Raw genomic sequence first — 22,195 nt, forward strand, 5'->3', positions numbered from 1 at the left:
GAAAAGAAACGAAGCAGCAATGTCAAGCAATCTTATTTTTAATTAATGTATTTGAACAATCTTACAGCAGTGACGACAAAACAAGTCAACAATTACCACTAAAAGAGGGCTTAAATTAATATCAAGCATATCTTGAATTTTAAAAATTATATTTAATTCGAATAGCATTTTATGCTTTTAAGTTATTTATGGAAGTAGGGCAACCTTTTAAAAAATAATTGTTGAATACACTAGCAAACTAGTTTTACATAAGAACATCAGCACAGTATGCATGGTTATAGCAAACTTCTAACGGTAGCCTATAGTTTCAATTTAAATAGCTTATATAAGTCATTGTAAATTAAAAACAGAAAGCACTGCAGTACAGGTAGACGGGAATATAACTAAATGTAAGCAAACAAGTAAATTAGTAACAGCATGTTTTTAAGATTTGTGATAGTAACAGGTGCTGCAGTGGCAGTCCGTGTGGTTCACTAGTTTGACATCATTGACAAGTACCTAAAAACAAACACATAAACAAATGAAACAAAGAAAAAAAAACCAATGTAATATAATAGCATTTATTCATTCAGATTTTACCCGTTTAACTTCTTTGGCAACACAGCATGTAGCTTCTGATGTGATATTTTTGGGAACGAGCATGGTTTTCTTGGACCTCAGGGGTGTAGGGTAAGCCCTAGAAAAGCAGCATCCCATACACTGATAGACAGGAGCCCCAGGTTTCGAGAAAATGTTGTTTTCCTTGAGCTTGCACTCCTCACATCCAACTTGAAAATAAACACACACACACACACACACAAATGTGAAGTTCCATATTAACGTAACATTTCCATTTTAAGTATTATAATTTAGTCATCATTGATTATCAACTTACAGTTAGTCATATCATTTCTTGGATACAGTTGTCCTAGATGAATAAGCATTAAAAACAATAATATACTTGCTCCAGCATATCTTGTCCAAAACATGATGGCTATAATAGAAAAAATAAAACAGATGAAAAAGGAACACACTTTACAAACACCTCACATTTTTAAAATGAATCAAATATGTACAAACACCCTAATAATTGTTTCCTCCCAAATATAATATTTGTACATTTTAAGTGTATTCTTTAAGATAAAAACATATTTAATTAGATTTTTTTTTTACCTTTGTTCTTGACTTGCAGTGAGATGTGATCAATCTGTCTTCTCAGACACAGGTATAACTACCTTTTATACCTTGCTTACGCCTGCCCCATTTTGTGTGTGTGAGATCTTGTGTGTGCATTGCATGTGATTGTACCCTTGCTGACCTTGTAATCCATTAGTTAAATGAAGAACTGAATATGTACTGTAGTTTCAATTAACTAAATTTTGGCTTGAGATCTCTGCATTACATTGTTGATTGTGATCAAGCACACTAAGCTTGTACATAGAACACATTTATTCTGTTTTCAATTTAAACCTCCATTGTTACACGATTTAAAGTCACATGAAGTCGTCTGTAATTAACGTTGTACCTCAACTCTTCTATAAACACACAGTATCAATTGTCAAGGATGAATGTTTGCTTGCCTTGACTATCTCTCAATCTTTCCATCTGCAGCAAATCCATAAGACCTTGGTCTGGACTGTGCTGTTTCATGCCTGATGCAAAGGTAATTCAATATTTTCAATGCCAGATGGAGAGGAGTTTTTGACATTAACAAACTAAGACTGTAAGAACAATGGCAACATGCAAACATATTTAAAAAAATGCTCATGTTCTCTTTTCTATTTTATGCAATATTTTCAACTCTGCCATTTATTTGAGACCTTTCAGCATTACTTTGCCATTACTTCTGCTTTCACGTTCTCGAATTATGAAAGGTAGTGTACAAAGAACTTTTTCTAAGACCAACTAAACAAACATCTAAGGGAATTTTTTTTAACATTGTCTAGATGAAAAACAATTCAACAGATTTTTATACAATTTTCTCAAAATTTTAGCTGAAGCCTTGAATACATCTGTACCCAACCACAAACCCATCAGATTCTCTATGACACTGCCATTTCACCTTGTGTTTCTGCAATCACATCCATGTAATTTAAAAACAAGAATTTATTCATTTGGTGATAAAAACTAGAAGCTCAAATATTTTTTTCTCATGTCCTAGATTGGCCAGTAGTTATATAACAATAACAATACGTGATTTAGAACCAACCTGGTGGTAAAACGTTATAAATTAAATATGTCAGGACAACTAATATTCTACAAATCTGAAACTGACAAACAGTTCTAACAAACAATTTATCATAATTTATAACATATAAATAGACAAATTCAACAAACTCATTTTTTTTTTCTGCAGGACTGAATTTGGACACTCCTGGTTTAGAGAATGTTAAGAACGTTTTCCTCAATCGCTTTGTCATGTTTGGTAACGGTAAACGGTAACATGAAAGGTACTGTAATAGTCAAAGACTATTAGGCCAATTTCATTTATTTGATTGAAACAATGTTATTATTGGGAGAAAACCAAATTACTATACAGCCACAAGCTGCAATCATCAGTGTCCAAGCACCAATAGTCCATGTGAATAATTAGCGATTCAATTGAAACGTATCTTATGGTGTGCTTTTTATAGCAAAGTCCATCTTGAACCTTCTCTGAAAGTTAGAGCTTGATCAAAATATATTTAGTGTGTGTGGACTCATTCATCATTTAAATTTATATGAAACGCATGGTCAAAAAAATTCCAGATGAATGAAGATCTGCAGCTCAAAACTGATCTGAAATATTTGTCTTTTTTATTCCACTGTACATACATTTAACCATATGCTTGCATTTACCCCAGAAATTTTATAATACATATTATTGTGAAAAAGAAAAAAAATTGTTCCCATTTTACATGGACAGTAGTATTTTTATCATGTCTAGCAACTTAAAATGAGTTTTATGGTTTATTTAAGTTAAACATTTAATGACCTATAAGCATTTCACAGATTTTTATGCACACTAATTTTATTAAACAACATCAGTAAACCACAGGTACACAAATGAACTCTCAATGTATTTATTTCCATTTAAAGCGATGAAAATGGATTTTGATGGTCTGTAACACATTCTGTTGACTTTAAACAACATTGCACCAACATGTCTACTAACTCTAAAGAGTGTTAGTAGATTTGGTAGAGATAGAATAAGCTGACATGTAGTTGCAAAGTTACTAGGACATTCTACTGTCTATGCAGAGTAAAAAGATATTAAGCAGGCAGTCTGTTAATACTCTAAGTAACTTTGCAACTGTCAACTAGCTCTCATAGTAAACAGAATGCTCAAAGGGGACCATCCAAATAAAGTGTTACTGTAAAAAATTTGGATAAAATTTTGTGCAAATTAACAAGAAGGGAGATCTTAGATCACTGAAATTGTGGGTTAATCACTTTTATTTGTTGCAGATCACTTTCTTGCTACTTTTTCCACTTTTCCCACACATTTTAGTTTCCACCAATATTCTGTGCACTACGCATATGGGCTGCCAAAGACTATAGTGGAGTACTGAATACAAGGTAGGGATATAGCACCCCGCCCAAAAAACAAAAACAAAAAAACAAAGCAAGATTAAAAAAAAAAAAAAAAACTCTTCTGTGTACTACAACCGTGGTGCGCCATAATCATCGGGCATTCTCTCAATGTTATACCTGCAAAATAAATGTTAGAACAGTTCCATTAATATACATAGGTTAAAAGAAACTATACGGTTACAAATTAATACATATACACAATTTATATGCATTTACAAACACACACGGACATGTCCAAGCTGACAAAAAACCTGAACAGGGTATCAGCAGCAGGTATTAGCACAAATAATACTTTTTAACACCCCAACCACCCAATGAAAAATGTAAAAAAATAACAATAAAAAGAATTGGGGATAATCAATATATTATGAACAATGTACTGCTATTGTGTGAACTGCAAGCAATCAACAAATAAAGTAATTAATTTGATGAATATTTTCTGCATCTATACGACAGCTTACACAATCTCATTCTCAGAAACTGGTATATAACATCTAGCGTACCTGACATTATTGCATTCGCCAGCACTTTAATACTTTTTATATTTGGGATTTGCTTTGTTGGTATTATTGTTTGACATGTTTATGAATATACACTTTTTAAACATATTAATCTATTTACAATGTTTAATTCATAAAAAATATGCTACATTCTTCCATGGATATTTTGCAGGAGGCAGTTATTACATCTTTAAGCCAGTAGGTAGCAACAAGTGATCTTTTTGAATATTATAAATTAATCATGGAATAATTCAACTAAATTGTTAAAAAAAAAAAAATGCTGCACTGTTGATCCCGCTTTGGCTTTGTTTTGAAAATCTTTTGTTTGTGAAGAAAAGCAGACAAAATAACTGCCACCTCAAATTTTGGTTACTCTTTTTTACCTTCTTGTTTAGTAAAAATAGAAGCCAACCAAATAGTAGCTACACCCTCTTGATAAAGGCTTTATTAAATTTCTGGAGCTTGCACATGAAACCTCTCTCTCTCTCTTTCACTCACCAACAAGTAAGTGAACTCCCTACCATCCAGGACCCCTCATTAATAACATTTATGCTAAGCTTGGCTAAGGGTCAATTCATACATTGGTAATTAAACCAGTTATTTATAAAAATAAGCAGAGCATGAGTTGGTGTACCTGTGATTGGAGATGTACATGATTGGGACTCCTGGAATCTTCCGAATCCTCCTTTTTAGGTCCCTGTCAACAGTCGCCACAATGTAACACTTGTGCTAGCGGAGGAAAAAAGGGAATCCTTTGATCAGAATGTAAAGCAAAATATAAAATATGTATCGGCTCTGAGGTTAGAATTGTTTCATAGTCCCAAATGATTAATTTGACATTAAAATAACTTATTTAATTGTTTTTTTTCTCCTCCAAACATACTAAGCTATCTAACCCTTATAATGCAATTAAAAAATGCATACGATTTTTACATGGGAACATAATCTTATAAATACAGCGCTGTGGGTAAGGATGTGCAGATTAAGGGGCGGCAATATTATAATAATAATCCTACATCAGAAGGGGAGCGAAAACTGATCGGCTTGTTTTTTGACATGCTTGCAGAGAAAGGCTTACCAAAACAAATTTACTGGGTTGTAATTAGGGTCCAAGCCTTGAAAAGGTGAAGGCCCTATTGCTTTCCTTAGGAAACTGATTATTTTACTACCTTTTTGGCACTTTTGGGGCCCTTAACATGCTCGAAAACTCTTAAAACTTTGCACACAGGTCAGAACCCACGGCCATTAGAGCCGGGCTGAAGCTGGTACCCAGGGGGGCTCGACAGCGCCCCCTGGAACAGGGTCCGAAAACTTGGTCCATAAATCAAACACGCTTGCACGTAATATGAAACTCGGTACACTTATAGATCTCATCGGAGCGAACAACTTTCGTGCTCTAAGTTTAACACCAGGCCAACAGGAAGTCGGCTATTTAGGATTGTTTGGAAAACGCATGCAAAGGAATTTAAAGTGATCCTCCTAGAGAACTGATCGAGATGCCACGAAACTTGGTCAGCGTTAAGTCAGTTGGCTTTATGCACAGCTGCACTACTTCCTGAACTTAAGCCAGCTCCTTGTTTCCTGTCTGTCATTATTGGACAAATTGATTAATCCAGGTGTGCCTGACCTCAGTAGTCACGGCAACAATAATCAGACACACCTGAATTAATCAAGTTCGGCCAATAATGGCAGATAGGAAACAAGGAGCTGGCTTAAGTTCAGGAAGTAGTGCAGCTGTGCATAAGGTCAATTAAATACAAAGTGTTCTGCTTTTTGTCAAATAAAGAAAAATAAACATGATGCGCGTTTTGCCTTTTCAGTGTCATTGAAGTTCATTCTGAAACGTGTCAGAAAAATGAACTGTAACTAAGTAAATACTTGTCACAGAAACAAAAAAATTCTCTTCATGAAGAAGCTGAAACTCTTCTTTTAAATGAAGTAATTTATATAAAAAACAACTATTCTCAGTCAATGTAATCTGAATGAAAAGAGAGAGATGTCAGTATTTTTCCTTTCACCTAATTATAGCGTAACGTGACCACGCCCACTGAGAGCCCACGCTATTCAAACGCTAATGTTGAGGCAAGCCATGAAAACGGCCACATCAGCTGGATAAAACATACAGTTTAATCCAAATCTTACCTCTTCTTGCTGCGCAGTGAGGAATAATACTATCTAATAATCCTGGAAAAGTTAACTCAGAAGTGCCGTTTCATTTTGAGGAGCACAGATTCAGCTGATGTAGTAAGTCATTTTTATTAAGTGCTTTGTTCAAATCGCTTTATTTAATAGTGTCTGTAAACTGCACAAAGACTGTTTAAATATGAAAAGCGTCTGTCTGTGAATGAATGGATGAATTCACAGACGCGTGCGCGCTGAGCTGTTCATTGACTCTCGCTCCTACGTTAGTAAACATTATTTTACATGAACACATGCAAACTATATTGCTATAGCCCACTTTACAATAAGGTTCATTAGTTAACATTAGTTAACTACATTAGTTAACATGTACAATATGTGAACAATACTTCTTCAGCATTTATTAATCTTAGTTAATATTAATTCCAACATTTATTAATACGTTTTAATTAAAATCAACGGTTGTATTAGTTAACATTAGTTAATGGACTGTGAACTAACATGAACGCACAATGAACAGCTGTATTTGTATTAACTAACATTAACAAAGATTAATAAACGCTGTAACTAATGCATTGCTCATCGTTAGTTCATGTTAGTTAATCCATTTACTAATGTTAACTCATGAACCTTATTGTAAAGTGTTACCGAGATTTGTTCTAACCGCGATATAGAATAGTATCTGTAAAAGCAAAAAGACTTTAAATATGAATTGGCTGTCTGGGTGTGTGAATGAACGAACGCACAGATGCATAGCCTACTGTTACAGATGAAATGGATTTTAAAGTTTTTTTTTACTATATTTACTATAAAATAGACATCAAATAAGCTTTTGTTAGACAGTTATTGCTCATATGTTAAATATATAGTATGTTTTGTCAAAAATAAACTAATCAATTGTTATCCAATGCAAGCTATATCAAAATAATAGGGTTGGGTATCGGTTGGGTTTTATCCGATACCAGTACTTACTCTGTATTTTTTAAACGTTTCCGGTGCCTAAACGGTTCTTGAAACGGTACTTAAGAAAACGAAACCGCACACACTACAAGTGTTTGTTTGAAGTTTAGTTAAATGCTTTAAAAACAAAACCTTTTTGTTCTTGAGAGCATGTGGGCGATTATATATTATTTCCTGGTCATATTTCAAGTCAAGTCAAATTTATTACACTATACACATTGTTTCAAAGCAGCATTACAGAAATGCATATTGTTATTATGTCTATGATGCCTTAGTGCTTTACCACATTTTAGGACTGGTCGATGATGATGTATAACGATAACATTAAGTGATCCTCCAGATTAAGATCAAGCCATATTATGTTTTTAGTGTTTTCTAGCACATATGTCAGTAACACAGTGACTTGTGCACGTCTAAACTTTTTATTTATTTATTTACTTTTCCAATTAAGAGATTTAAAGGGATAGTTCAACCAAAAATGAAAATTAGCCCATGTTTTACTCACACTCAAGTCATCCTTGGTGTATATCACGTTCTTGTTTCAGACGAATACAATCTGAATAATATCTCACAAATTATATCGGGATACATTTGAAGTGGGTCAGACATGATTTTGACCACTTAATTAAGTTTTACATTGTAGAAAGCCTTTCTTTAAAGTGAACTTTGTTTTGGATAAATGGTATCTTAATTTTAATCAATGTTTAATCAACCAATTTCCTGGATTTAATAGATAAGAAGCAAATATAGCAGACAATATAATCAGGAGACTGAGGTGTCGATGCAATTTCATTGCAAGTGAACTGGGGCTTTTCTCATAAATGAACCGAATCTATAGGCCATTATTGCCTCACAGAAAGGGTTGGGTATCGGTTGGGTTTTATCCGATACCAGTACCTACTCTGTATTTTTTAAACGGTTCCGGTGCCTAAACGGTTCTTGAAACGGTACTTAAGAAAACGAAACCGCACACACTTTGTCAAAAAAATAATACCCCTTTATTTACAGGGCCAAACTGGACGCAATATTAACTTACAATATAAATACAAGTAACATATGGTAATAATAAATAAACCAATATAAAATAAAAGTTCATATTTACATAGTATCAAATAAAACAATATTATATCAAACAATGTAATTATACTGGAGATTAATAGAAATTACTACCAGGGTAATATAATATCGACATGGCTGGTTCCCATGTTTTGTCTGCTTTAACTAGTCATGTACATTATTTTGTCATTTACTAGTTAAGCTCTTAGCCAGTCTCTCTGAATAGAGAACGAAACGCTGCATTCGCTGCCAAATATCTCGCGCCGCCGACAAGCTTCCTTTTTCGGCAGAGATGTCTGATGAGCAGATGATGCGCGCGCTAATATAATATGACGACGTGAGCGTCAACGCGGTGGGAATGGTGATTCTATATCCATAGACAATCGTTATTCTGACGCATAATTTTACATGTGAAATGCAGCCAAACATTTCACGTGTACATTTCACGTGTGTTTAAGGAATCAGGAATCGAAATCAGGCACCGAAGTTTTCATTCTTATTCGGTCTGGTTACTACCGTTTACGTCAGAACCGGTTCCCTATTGGAACCGAGTTTCGGTACCCAACCCTGCAAAATAATGAATCCTTAACTTTGAAATATGTGCCCTTGATCTAGTAGAGATGTGCACTCCCAGCGCAATACAGTCTTATTGGTAATGCACTAACTCTGTGTGTGCACGTTGCGGGACAATCAAATGATTCGTGGGACTCCCGGGTCAAGATCGGGCTCAGGCAGAGAATCTAAGCTCTAGTTCAAGCCAAGGTTGGAGTTGTCATCCAGTCTCTTTGGTGGTGGTGGGGAGGGGGAGGGGGAGGGGGAGGGGGAGGGGGAGAGAGAGAGAGAGAGAGAGAGAGAGAGAGAGAGAGAGAGAGAGAGAGAGAGAGAGAGAGAGAGAGAGAGAGAGAGAGAGAGAGAGAGAGAGAGAGAGAGAGAGAGAGAGAGATCATTTTCTTATTTTGAAAATTTATATAAAAAAAATTACACCGGCTGACCTTAACCAACCTCAGCGTAACATACAGAACACACTAGAAGACTTAGAAAAAACTATTAAAAATGAACAAAATCCATTAGATAAATTAATAAAAATATCTGAAATATTAGAACATATTAAAAATCTTAAACTAAAGAAAGCGTGTGGACAAGATAACATTATAGTCCAGGCAAAGTAGCGTTTTATGACAGACTAATTGTAAAAGAATTTTTTTCAGCATAGATCATTTCTATGAGGTGTCCAGAACAACATACTAAAAGTCCTAAGAAATCCTAATTGAGGAAATATGTTTAATTCGCATCAATCCGAGATGTGTGCCAGTAAGGCCAGACAACAATACACCCCAATGGGGCTATTTTTTTCCTTTACTCCTATCAAAATAAAACTTTATACAATGAAAGTATCCATGAAAAGTAACAAATTTTGTATTACAAGTTTCTTTGAAAATGAATTTTATTATGCAAATGAGCTATACACTAATCGAATATGCCCAAAATACACCCAAATAGGCTTATTTTTTTCCCTTTATTCCTACCACAATAAAACTTTACAAAGTAAAAGTATACAGGAAAAGTAACTTTTTTTGTATTACAAGTTTCTTTTGAAATTAATTTGAATATGCACATGAGCTCTACACTTATTGAATATGTCATAATTTGCATAGGCAGAAACACCCCTCATATGTATGACAAATCGGCCCAATCTCCATCCAATCATCCTACTGCCAATGGGTGATGGCAATGCTGCTTTTAGACTGGCCTCTAACCTGAAAACTGCCTGGTTTGGTAGTACCTGCCAGGGGTATAACCCCCGCCGGTATAGTCTTCAGGGTCACAGAGGTACACAACCCTCAGGGGAGGGTTGGGTGTTTTTTATTTTATGTTTTCTATTATTTTATTTTATCCTCGACCCTTTCTCTGTGGCTCTTGGTTCTGGCATACCCAAATCAGTTCCTGGTTTGTTCTTTGCTTAGTTCTTCCCCTCATATTCATCTGATAGATAAGGCAACTGTGAGTTTGTGCATGCAGCTAGTACCACGACATTCTCTGCAAATGGCAGTGCAAGGGAGTCCATGTTTTTTGCATGTTCTTCTCTTTGTGCCACAGTCTTTCTTGCAACTACAGTGGACTACATCTAGAATTTCTGGCGGTGCCGCAGGCTGATCGGTCATTATTGGCAAAACTCCCCCATCCAAAACATGCCACCCCCCGTCTTTTGGGTCCATACATTCACTTCCACCTTTCCACACCATCATTTGTTAAAAGACCCGGAACTTTGCAGATGTTGGCGTTGGAGGGAGAGTTTGAGGTTCCACTGGAGATGAGTTCGGGGTCACTTTTCAGTCACTATTCAGAATATAGGTGGGTCGGCATATTCCCTGGATGGGCCGGCTGTGTCTCCATTGTTTCGTCCATGGTCTGGTCTCTTATCTAAATCTGACCATGGAGTTGACTTTGGCGGAAAGCTGAAGGTAATTGCTGATATCAGACCACGTCTCATTGAGAATGAAACATTGTCTAGAAACCACATGTTAATTTTCTCGTGTTTGAGGGGTGGTTTATGAATGCCCGGAGCCGTATTATTGGGTGCTACGAATGTCTATCAAATGCATCTGTACGTAGCTCATAGCCAATCGGGTCAATGATACCAGATGACGCATTTAGAACGGCAGAAAATTAAGACGAGGAAAAAGACGATGGGTCAGAGATTTAGGAGATTTAAAGAAAAACTTCAAATAATAGCGAGTCCCAAATAGTCTGTCTCTTTTACACGCCTGGTGTGGCTGCAGGTTTGGGTAAATAAAAGCCGGTCTCAAATAGAGGCCAGGTCTGTTTTTTAGTTTCGGGTTGTTAATCTTCTAAAACCATCAGATCGTCCGCTTTTTGGTGTCTGCCAAAGCAAATTTTTGTCCCGCCAAAGACTATTTTGATCGGTGAGTGATGTAGAATAGAAACTGCTGCACTTGATAGGACACATAAGGAGCAGAGAGAGCTCACCGGACACGCTCGCGCACTCTCACGTCTTCAAAAAACACGAGCGCTGTCTTGCTCTCTCTACCTCGCGCATAATCAAATTGACACGATAGTAAAATGCGTAGCCTATACATAGCCTATTTGATATTGTCTATTTAGGCTATAGCATTAATTACTGGAGGGGAAATACCCCACCGGCAAATCGCAAGTTGCTTAGCTTGGTTATGTTTAAAAAAAAAAAAAAAAATCTACATGAAACCCCATTAAAATGTATTTATTTATTTTTTAACTTAACTGCTTTTGAAGATGTAAATTCAGTCAATCTGTTGGAAGAGATTTGTTCCATAGTGTAAAATGGAAATAAATGGTAATTTTTATATCATGTGTGATCAAAATGATTTAATCTAAGTTCTACCACTCGACCACAACTTTTCTCACTGAAAAAAGGCCCAGAAGTTCGGTTGTTCAGCAGTCAGTGTGCACACGCGAGAGAGAAGCGCTCTTCAGTCTTCTCATTCCACAATAGCATCATTGAAAGCACCCAATTTATTTTCACTGACTGCGAGATAGGCCTATTTTAAATTTTGATTAATAAAATGTTCTGTTATAAAAGTTTATATTATATTTAAAGCTATATTCTATTTTAAATGTAGGCTACTCTTATATAATTAAGTTTTGCTTTCACTAAATGTCCCTTTGCGCCACCTGGTGGTCATTTCGCGACCGACTTTGAAATACGGCTGGTTTATTTTTGCCGCGGTGGATTTACCGTGGCGGTAAGTGGCATTCTGGTTGTCCACCTACTGTACACATGCATTTGTCTTCCTATTTGTAAATCTTATTTCATCTATTAGAGAATACAAAACAATTCTAACCCCACAGCTAACAAAGTTCTCATACCTGTGTTACTCTTTGTACCAAGCAGTCATCAGCATACGTTCCTTTGTGTGAGCAAGGCAAACGTTCAAAGCGAGGATCTTTGGCAATCCTGCACAAAAAGTTCAAAAAGCCATAAAAAGCAAGGAAGAAAGAGTAATCATTTTCACAAATGAAAACTATTTAACTATTTTGCTACCATTCACACATCAGCACAGAAATGCTGTTGAAACTGTGATGATATCAAATTGTAATTTTCGACAAATGACACTGCTGTCCACAATGCGGTTAATCTTATGAACTATTCAGGTAATGTTACTTCTATCTTATCCCACCAAATTGCTGGAGCCAATCTGCAAACATTAAAAAACAGGCCCTGTTCACACATGACTTCTAAACAGAAAAATGACAAAATTACAACATTATGGCAAGTCAAAACCTAAGGGAAAATCAAAGCTAGTTCCAACAATCAGAGAACAATTTGGTCACACACTTTTTTTATATATTAGATAAGTCGGCCGTTTCACATCGCAAGCTTGAACATCTGCGTGAACTACATTGTCACTGCAGACGCACCAGAGTATTCACACTGGAAGTGTTTGTACAGCGTCACAGCAGAGGCTCCAAAGTTACATATAAGTGAGCATTTCTTTATTTAATTTATCATTTATAAACTTGATAGTCTCAAAAGTTTGTTAACTTGGGGTGTGTACAACATTCGCATGTAAATGGTAAACGACAACATAGAAAACAGCTCTGATCATGTTGTTTAAGTCATACTTCGACTTAAAGACCACAAACCAATATACAAGACCACTATACAAGACCACAAACTATGGATAAAACCCCCCTGGAAACTCCGGTTTGATTTTGGGTAGTGCTAGAGCCAATATAAGCTACCTGTCTGTGTATTACATCATAAACTAAAAGAAAGTTTATATAACATGTTTTCTGGCTAGTTTGGATTTTTTTTTCTTTAGAAAGTTTGTTTTTATAAATATATATAGTTATATATATTTAAAAAAGTTACATATACTAGATTTCCAGATGACATTGTCTACATGTAACAATCCCTAAGCAAGTTATAGCCATTTACAGTATAACAACATTATTAGGGTGCTCTGATCAGGAATTTTTATTAGGGGTGCTTGGATCACCGATCCCCAATTACTGGAAGCTGTCTCACCCGATACCGATAATAATCACAGATTACAGGGTCTATTTGAAGCCTTCTATTTGTCATGTAGCATTATTTATTAAACTATATTTAAAAACACGGTACATTAAGTATTACATTTAAGAGAAGACAATGTATCATGAATCGATACCCGTGTATTTATTTGCAAGCAACATGTCCAGCATATTAACTTAGCAGCTTGTGCTTGGTTATTGGGAACATCTTAGGGCTTGACAAATAAAACTTTCCTGTAGAATAATATATAAAGAAAAAAGACAGTCTAAAGCTACATTTACAGACTCAGATCTTCTATGTTAAACTAAAAACTGAAACACAAAAGGCTTTAGCCAAAATAATGTTTTGAGTAAGTCAGCCATTACTATTATGGTAAATGTTATATATAAATCGCAAATTTTTCACAAATTTTTGGAAATTACCACCACAAAATCAGTCATTTTGATCACAAAAAAATAAATAAATCGTGAAATCCTGGAGGGACTGATTGGTTTTTCTAATACACTTAACGGACAACCAAGGACCACAGGTAAAGTGCACAGCAACAAAAAATACAAATAACTAAAAACTTCCATATCTTTATACATCTATAACTTTGCTTTTTCTGGGATGCTTAGTTAGATTTTATGGGAATTTAGAGAGGAAGAGAGAGGAAGAGAGAGTGGGGATAGAGATTATTAGAGCCATTTCTCTCCCAAAGTTTATTTCTTAAGCATCAATATTTTGGTACAAAAATTTTGTTTGCAAGAACCCTTGCTAAATTATTTTAAAAAGATTAAAGGGTTAGTTTGGTATTTTACACTTAAAGCCACTTAAAGATTGTTTCAGATGAAATAGAACGGTTAAGATTGAAATTTGAACAAATGATGTTGTCCCGAGAATTGTAGGTTTCTGTTCCCTGGGGCATAGTTTAGCGTCTCGTTTGAAAACACATACTTTATACTGATGTGTTCTGCTGTTTTATATCCATTTTTGAATTGTGTTATGCTTTGTCAGAAAGTGCTGTCATGCAAATCTGTTATTTTGTGTTTGTTTTCATGCAGGCAAATATGCATTCACGCACGCAACTACTTGCATTTTGCGTCAGTTCAATTTTCCAAAGAAAGATGATAATTGGTTGTGCAAAAAACCAAAACATATGTTTATTGGTTGAGTAGGTGATAGTTTCAACCAATCTGGGCATGGGGGTTGGAATAAGCATCAAAAATCATTCCTGTTTGGCTCAGAGGAACAAACCGCATGTTTTTTTTTGACGAATCAATGCTGATCAAACCTGATGACGAAATCAAATTCACTACGGGGCCACTGAAAGTCCAAATGTGAAAAACACGTTCTTTTTATGAGACTTTTTAAAGCATTCAGATTGGATTAGCAGATCAAAAGTTATTAAACATTTGAGAATAGTTCATTTTAGCCGTGGCAGGCTGTATTGGTCTTTAAGGGTTGAGCAGTTCAAATTTGACATATTAGGCAAATGATTAAGAGTGAATGTGTGCATATATTAAGATGAAACTTATTTTCAAATAGTTAACTTTTGTAATCAAAAATGTATTACTTTCAATTGGTTTGAGCCCTGATGTTCAAGACACTATTTTTTACAAGCATGTAATTTACTAGGGCTGGGTAATAAATATTGATTTCTCGATATTAATCGATTCTCATTTTTACGAACCGAATCGATTAGTCATCCTGTTTCATTTGAATGAATGGAACATTGTATCGCGGCTGCGCACATCCCAAAAAAAAATAAATAAATAAATAAAAATCGCAATAATCTTTGTCCTTTGTTACTATTGATATGAAACAAAGTCTCAATTTTCAAATTACATCCATTTTCTTTCGAAATTCAAAAACATAAATAACGTTTTGGAGCTGTGGCGTGAGATCGCTCTGGCACAGCTCAAGAGAAGCAGCAGCGATGATCTCTCTTCTGGCCAGTCACAGAGCGAAATAATAAACATGAACGAGCATCTGAAAGTGTGTTAAAGGAGAACTCCGGCGAACAATGAACCTTTGGTCTAATAAAACATCGGTGCCTAGTCAATCGTTCTCTGAGATTTGTTTTCTTGATAATCGAATGTAAAGAGATTTATCTCTAAAAACTGTTTAGCGTATAATGCTAGTACTGGGGGCATTGACTAAGTAAAAGAAATCGCTAGTTTATACCACTAACAAGGCTCAAAATAGCCCCACACTAACACAGAAACATACTGAGGCTCCATACATGCAAAACGAAGCATTGGGAACTTTGTAAGTGTACAGACCGTTTAATAAGAAGATACTTTATGAAGACAGTTCACTTCGTGTATACAGACAGCAGCCATCTTAAAAAATAGTCTCGATAAGTCGATCCCCGAAAGCGGTTCATACAGTTCAGAAGTTCGCTGAACTTCATACAGCTCAGATCACTCAGCACGTCGTTCGGGGATCAAAAATAGTCTCGATAAGTCGATCCCCGAAAGCGGTTCATACAGTTCAGAAGTTCGCTGAACTTCATACAGCTCAGATCACTCAGCACGTCGTTCGGGGATCGACTTATCGAGACTATTTTTTAAGATGGCTGCTGTCTGTATACGCGAAGTGAACTGTCTTCATAAAGTATCTTCTTATTAAACGGTCTGTACACTTACAAAGTTCTCAATGCTTCGTTTTGCATGTATGGAGCCTCATTATATTACTGTGTGAGTGTGGGGCTATTTTGAGCCTTATTAGTGGTATAAACTAGCGATTTCTTTTACTTAGTCAATGCCCCCAGTACTAGCATTATACGCTAAACAGTTTTTAGAGATAAAACTCTTTACAATCGATTATCATGAAAACAAATCTCAGAGAACGGTTGACTACGTACCGATGTTTTATTAGACCAAAGGTTCATTGTTCGCCAGAGTTCTCCTTTAATAGATAGAGTACAACTTATCGAAATCCGTACCATGTCACATTGATTCACTCAATCAGCGTTTCAACCGTAGAAAGACGTCAGTTAAACAGCTTGTAATCAATGTCATGTATCGACATATTTACCTCAGAAAACCCACATAAACTCGTTAGTCAGCTAGAAAAAAATAACTCTAGAGAGGAGCATTTTGCTAAAAAAAATACACCATATGCATTATATGGCAAGTTTTTATGACAGCCACCATTTAAATGTTTATATTTCATATAATCTTCTTATTATAAAAATAAATAATAGTGTAATTTAAGTGTTTGTATAGCTACAAAACAGTTAATTATTACCTTCATATTAGGCAAATGAAGCCTAGTAGGCTACAACTAGACTCCCATAGTTTACAGCATTAGTTAAGAGATTTGATTTCCTTGAGAAAATTTGCCATTTATTGTAACTGATATCCAAAATAATCAATATTGAATCGAATCGCAAGCTTGTGAATCGAAATCGAATCGAATTGTGAAATTTGAGTCAATACCCAGCCTTATAATTTACAAGTGTGCATTACCGCAAAGCCACTCGAAACTTCATTCCTAATTTCTCAAGCTCAGCCATCACACAGTCTGTTATGCAAGGAACACCTGTAACAACAAAAGTTACAACACATTACAAAAAAAATGCATAAAAACATATTAGCTTGAAAAGTACAAATGTATGTGTTATTGGTTTAGTCTGATTGTGTTGGTCTGTAATTATGATTGACATCATATTTAATCAGTAATTAATGCAGAAAATGTGATTTCAAAGGGTTCACAAACATTTTCTTGCAACTGTTACCCATTCAAAGGATCATAATCAATCCCTTTGACTGACTGGGTTGTAATTTTTCCATCATGTTATATTTTTCACCTGACTATCGCCATCTGTAGTTAAAATTAAACTAAGACCCACTTCAGAACTATTCATGTTATTCATTCAAGTTTAATTATTCATTCAAATTATGTTACAGATGAATGTACCTTTGAAAAAAGTTGTTAAATTCTATTGCCAATGTGTGCGTAGAACTTTATCTGTATATGTGTAATGTGTGTATATATAATGTTGTAAACTGTTTTCCTTTTTATGTGTGGCATGTGTTCAGTGTGTATGCTGTAAACTGTGTTGAACACTGTCATTTTTGTTCAATGTTGCTGCATAGCATTCCCTACAATCATCAACACACAAAATACATTCCTTCACTTCACATTAGCATTGTTGTAAATAAATCTGAGAAAAGAATGTGGGGACTTACATTTAGCATAAAGACAGTCCATCATTGACTGGACAACATCTAATTTGGCCTTAATAGAAAAGTTGATAAAGTTGGTATCAACAAGGATGTAATATGGAGGTCCAAGCTGGGTGTTGTATTGAAAGAACAGACAAGATGGATACTTTGCACTGAAAAAAAAAGGGTTGAGGCAAAGATTATTTCTCCTAACATACAATAACTAATGCAAACACTAAACATATTACTATAAATATCTCTATAGGCATTACAATGATTATTCATTTTATATGTTGCTACTAGCACACCCTGTATGTTTTTTCCCCTCAAAGAGCACAATGCGCTCCCTCTAAATTCATATGAAATAAACATAAACCCAGAACTCGCCATAATGCAAATATAGGAAACTCAAATGGGGTTTTTTCATTTCCTGACTTTAAATAATTTTATCAAACATTTCAAATAAGTATCCTGACTCTCGTGTTCCATACCGAGCTCTAGAAACGAATATAACTCATTCTGTTCACTCGGTGAGTTGCAAGTCTTTTTAAACTAAAGTTTAATGCGTTTTATGAATGATTGCTCCAGTGCACCCATACAACCATTGTGGAGGTGTGTGTGTGTGTCAGGGGGGGAACCGAAAATTCTCGGGCCAGCAGCTGTGTCCAAATTTCAATCTCAACCGTTCTATTTCATCAGAAACAATCTTAAAACAGGGCTTTAAATGTAAAATACCAAACTTGTCCTTTAAAAGATCCCCTTTGCAAGTGTCTCAAAATGCAAGTGTCTCACCATAAAATATGTGTTCTAAAAGAAGACGTGTTTTTATTTAAAGTTTTGCAAAATGTGCATTTATCACAAATAACTTGGATACATCTACTTATAGCTACATTTACTGGACAGTATTATTAAACTTACCTCTGGGTTAAAATACCTCTGGGAATTGGATTGATTACCTTCCCCTAAGTCCCTAAACCTAACTTTTCACTAACAGCTTGCCTACATTTAAAGAAAATTTTGAGTAGATACATTATTATGGTGTATATTGTGAGCCAATGTTGTTATGACGGGCGGCAGTGGCTCAGTGGTTCATGTGGGTTGTCTGCGAACTGAAAGGTTGGTGGTTCAATCCTCGGTTCCACCTGACCAAGTGTCGAGGTGTCCATGAGCAAGACACCTAACCCCAGCTGCTCCCGACGAGCTGGCTGGCGCCTTGCATGGCTGACACCGCCATCGGTGTATGAATGAGTGTATGAATGGGTGAATGTGAGGCAAATGTAAAGCGCTTTGGTGGCCATTAGGTCTATGAAGGCGCTATATAAATGCAGTCCATTTACCATTTACCATGTCATGCCATTCAAATAAGCAGATTTCAATTTCATTTGCTGTATGGCAAACTCTAAAAGTAACAAAAACAATATTTGAGAGAACTCAAACTTACACTTCCTGTTCTTTAATGGCTGATGGATCTTCTTTCTTCTTCTTTTGTGTTTTTGCTCTGTCCTGTTTTTTTCTAGAAAAAAAAAACAAGAAAAGGGTTTATCTGATGTTCAAAAAGCAACACAGTGAAAAGGTATGCAATTAAGCACACACATTTTCTACTGCTCTCTCTGTCTCTCACATGCATAGACAGACAAAAAAGAGATATATATCCACTTTTGTCAGTGCTGCCCAGTTACTTTATCGATAAAAAAAAGTTAGCTTTGACATTTTTGCAGAGATGCTGCATACTGCCCAACACTGATGACAGCTGCACAGATGCAGGTAATTCACACAAAATTAAAGTCAACATGAAATCCAATCTCTTCTCTGATCATGTATATACTGAAAGTGGGCTGAGCAATACATTTTTGGGCGAACCAACCCTTTAAATCAATGGCTGGAAAAAAAAATGCAGCCTCCACAAGTAGCATTAGAAGGTAGGAAGACATTCCAAATCTAACGCATCACATCCTGTCTACAGGAAAACATTCATCTGGACAATTTTAGAAGGCAAAATAGAGGAATCCTTTGGTGCTTATGTTTTCCCACCACCCTACAACATGAGCAACAATTGTAATCTAGACATGGAGTTGCATATTGTGTGACATAATAAAACACATAGGAAGGCTATAGTTTGGTCAAATATTGCATTTTGGCTGTGGGGAGCAGTCTGGAAGATGGACAACAATAAAACTCAGCCTTTAAAGGGTTAGTTCACCCAAAAATGAAAATTAAGTCATTAATTACTCACCCCCATGCTGTACAAACCCCGTAAGACCTTCGTTCGTCTTCGGAACACAAATGAAGATATTTTTGATTAAATTTGAGAGCTGTATAACTACCACATTGGCTCCTAAGGGACTGCCTCTTGACGGCCCAGAAAGTCAATGAAGAAAATGTTTAAATATCCCAAGTGACTACCGTGGCTCAACTATATGTTTATCAAGTGACGCGAATACTATTTGTGCGAAAAAACAAACAAAAATAACGAGTTTATTCGACTATTTCTTTTCTTCCTTGTAGGCCAGAAACGAGATTTCCTTAGATTTCCACGACGCATGCGCGAGAATTGCGATCTGATTACACCAGCTTACACTACTTCAGATCGCAATTCTCGCGCATGCGTCGTGGAAATCTAAGGAAATCTCGTTTCTGGCCTACAAGGAAGAAAAGAAATAGTCGAATAAACTCGTTATTTTTGTTTGTTTTTTCGCACAAAAAGTATTCGCGTCGCTTGATAAACATATAGTTGAGCAACGGTAGTCACTTGGGATATTTAAACATTTTCTTAATTGACTTTCTGGGCCGTCAAGAGGCAGTCCCTTAGGAGCCAATGTGGTAGTTTTACAGCTCTCAAATTTAATCAAAAATATCTTCATTTGTGTTCCGAAGACGAACGAAGGTCTTACGGGGTTGGTACAGCATGGGGGTGAGTAATTAATTACTTAATTTTCATTTTTGGGTGAACTAACCCTTTAAGAAGCTGCTACTATTACATCCCTACCAGAAGCCTACGATCGATCAATGAGCAATGGCTCGTGGTACCATCACAAAGAGCCACAAAATCACTCTCTAGAACATTCTCATTCACGGTTCCATGCTGGTGGAATGATCTGCCTATCGTCATCCGGAATGCAGAATCCCTGACAGCATTTAAAAGACCATTCGAAAACTCATCTCTTCCATGAGCACTTATACCACATATATATATAAACCTTACTTGCCTGGTTTATACTACTCTGAGCAATGTTTGAACTTTGTATTTTGAGCACTTCTTGTGTTGTTGTTGCCTCTTCACGATGACTTGTTTGACTAAGTCCTCAGATGTAAGCCGCTTTGGATAAAAGCATCTGGTAAATGACTAAATGTAAATGTATGTAAATATTAATCATGGTAATACTATTCATATGATGACTAAAATTAACCACGGGTCTGACATAAAATTACAGTTTAATAAAATTGGTGGTAGGGTGTTTATCGCAAGATAGTAACAATTCACTAACAATTTATTATTTTGAAGAAACACATAGAAATAACATTGTCAATATTTCAGTTATTCCAATCATAGACAATATTTTGGGCGATTTACCCGTTTGAGGTGAACAGTGACTGAACACTGGTTAACTGAGGCGTTTCTCAACAGAGCTGTACTGAACGACTGTTTATCATTTGTAATGAAAGTACTTTGCAATGATTTGCTAATACATTATATTCTCTTATTTGTAACACACTTGCTTATAGAAATAATAACACAAATATACTCACATCCTCTGATCCTTCAAACTGATCATTCTTTTCATGGTAGCATATTTTTTCTGTTTCTTCTGTTTTCCCTAATTCACACAAACAAAAGTTGTCATTCAACCAAAAAAGTAATAAAGCGATTATGTACATTATCTAACAAACGCTGTTGAACATTGTTTAGATAAACCCTTAATTTTACCATGACGGCTGAATAAGCTCGAGATATTCACTCTCTAACCCTCGTGTGTTACACTTTGCGACAACGCGTATTTCGACGTCATTATCATGCGACACAATCCACCTTTCTGATTTTACTGACGCTGCGCCATTTCCTACGTCATTTCTTGCGCTAGATACTGCGGTGTTTCCGGTTCTCAGTGACATCCATCAAGGTAAATATCTAGAAGACAATACTGCAGCTGTTCGCTTAATATGAATTGGTATATGAACTCATACAGTACGTATGGTTTTGTTGTTTACTTTGTATGTCAGTACTGAGTGTTGGCTCTATGAATGACATTGTTTGATTATTATTTTGCGTCGCATATTTTCTGAGTGAGAGTTAAAGATATGTATGGTTGGATTGTTATTTCATTTGGCAACTCACTAGCAATTTCAAGGACGTTTTCTCTGTATTTAACTAGTTTGCACCAATGTAGTACTGTATAATATTAAAGGCTAACAGGATATTTAACGTTTAAAGACTAAAATGACTTAACGGTGGAGCTTTAGTCATTTTTTAACAGAAGGCTGTCACTCGGTGAATGGATGCTAAGTTGTAAATGTATTCTTAAATTACTGATTAAACACATGCTCATCTCGAAAGTTGTAATATCTTTAAAACACAACACAAAATAATAATTATCCCTTTAAATCTTTTAGTTGAGTTGCAGCAAGCTTTTTTTCAAAAGTCTCTAGATCACTTTCCTGTTTACTCCTAACACTTCACTGCTTTCAGAAAGTATTCAGACCTGTGATACCAGTATTCAGATGTGATAACTTTGCACATTTATTAAAAATAAACACTGAAAAGGCATACCAGAACAAAAACTATGCCATGAGGTCAAATGAACTGC

The 22,195-nt window shown here is 35.6% G+C and overlaps 3 protein-coding genes across 12 annotated transcripts in view; 1 reads left to right on the top strand and 2 right to left on the bottom strand.

Moving 5' to 3' along the window:
• Positions 1 to 29: 29 nt before the first annotated feature.
• cga (glycoprotein hormones, alpha polypeptide) lies at positions 30 to 2,619 on the bottom strand. Its single transcript, XM_039651028.2, has 3 exons — positions 875 to 2,619; positions 580 to 767; positions 30 to 498 (listed from the first exon to the last, which is right to left on the bottom strand). The coding sequence occupies exons 1-3, from the start codon at positions 966 to 968 to the stop codon at positions 424 to 426; spliced, it is 357 nt and encodes a 118-aa protein (XP_039506962.1). The 5' UTR covers positions 969 to 2,619; the 3' UTR covers positions 30 to 423.
• A 777-nt stretch (positions 2,620 to 3,396) lies between these two features.
• Positions 3,397 to 21,448, bottom strand: fcf1 (FCF1 rRNA-processing protein). 2 transcript variants are annotated; one of them, XM_039651022.2, is made up of 8 exons: positions 21,319 to 21,448; positions 21,141 to 21,208; positions 18,835 to 18,906; positions 17,418 to 17,566; positions 16,695 to 16,767; positions 12,072 to 12,159; positions 4,687 to 4,781; positions 3,397 to 3,669 (listed from the first exon to the last, which is right to left on the bottom strand). In XM_039651022.2, the coding sequence occupies exons 1-8, from the start codon at positions 21,319 to 21,321 to the stop codon at positions 3,621 to 3,623; spliced, it is 597 nt and encodes a 198-aa protein (XP_039506956.1). In that variant the 5' UTR covers positions 21,322 to 21,448; the 3' UTR covers positions 3,397 to 3,620. The 2 variants fall into 2 exon arrangements, with proteins under 2 accessions (XP_039506956.1, XP_088976212.1); XM_089120086.1 differs by lacking the exons at positions 3,397 to 3,669; positions 4,687 to 4,781 and adding an exon at positions 8,874 to 8,990.
• Positions 21,421 to 22,195, top strand: part of arel1 (apoptosis resistant E3 ubiquitin protein ligase 1) — a 129,530-nt gene continuing 128,755 nt past the window's right edge. For 4 of the 9 annotated variants that reach the window (XM_089120076.1, XM_089120083.1, XM_089120084.1 and 1 more), the window contains exon 1: positions 21,476 to 21,576. The gene's annotated coding sequence lies outside the window, so the exon portion shown is untranslated. Of the gene's footprint in view, positions 21,577 to 22,195 lie in introns of all 9 variants that reach the window. The other 5 variants (XM_089120077.1, XM_089120080.1, XM_089120082.1 and 2 more) reach the window with 4 other exon arrangements.

The sequence above is a fragment of the Pimephales promelas genome, chromosome 15, assembly GCF_988280905.1.
Source record: "Pimephales promelas chromosome 15, fPimPro1.hap1.1, whole genome shotgun sequence".
Lineage (NCBI taxonomy): Eukaryota > Metazoa > Chordata > Actinopteri > Cypriniformes > Leuciscidae > Pimephales > Pimephales promelas.

What these genes read in the sequence shown, in the direction of transcription:
- fcf1 (XM_039651022.2), bottom strand. An exon ending in AGTTTGAAGGATCAGAGGAT is followed by an intron (nt 18,907 to 21,140) that starts GTGAGTATATTT and finishes TTTTTTTTCTAG; the next exon opens with AAAAAAACAGGACAGAGCAA. An exon ending in TGGTACAAAGAGTAACACAG is followed by an intron (nt 4,782 to 12,071) that starts GTATGAGAACTT and finishes TTCCTCCGCTAG; the next exon opens with CACAAGTGTTACATTGTGGC.
- cga (XM_039651028.2), bottom strand. Translation starts at nt 968, where the DNA reads ATGTTTTGGACAAGATATGCTGGAGCAAGTATATTATTGTTTTTAATG. An exon ending in AAGAAATGATATGACTAACT is followed by an intron (nt 768 to 874) that starts GTAAGTTGATAA and finishes TTTATTTTCAAG; the next exon opens with TTGGATGTGAGGAGTGCAAG. An exon ending in TTGCCAAAGAAGTTAAACGG is followed by an intron (nt 499 to 579) that starts GTAAAATCTGAA and finishes GTTTGTTTTTAG; the next exon opens with GTACTTGTCAATGATGTCAA.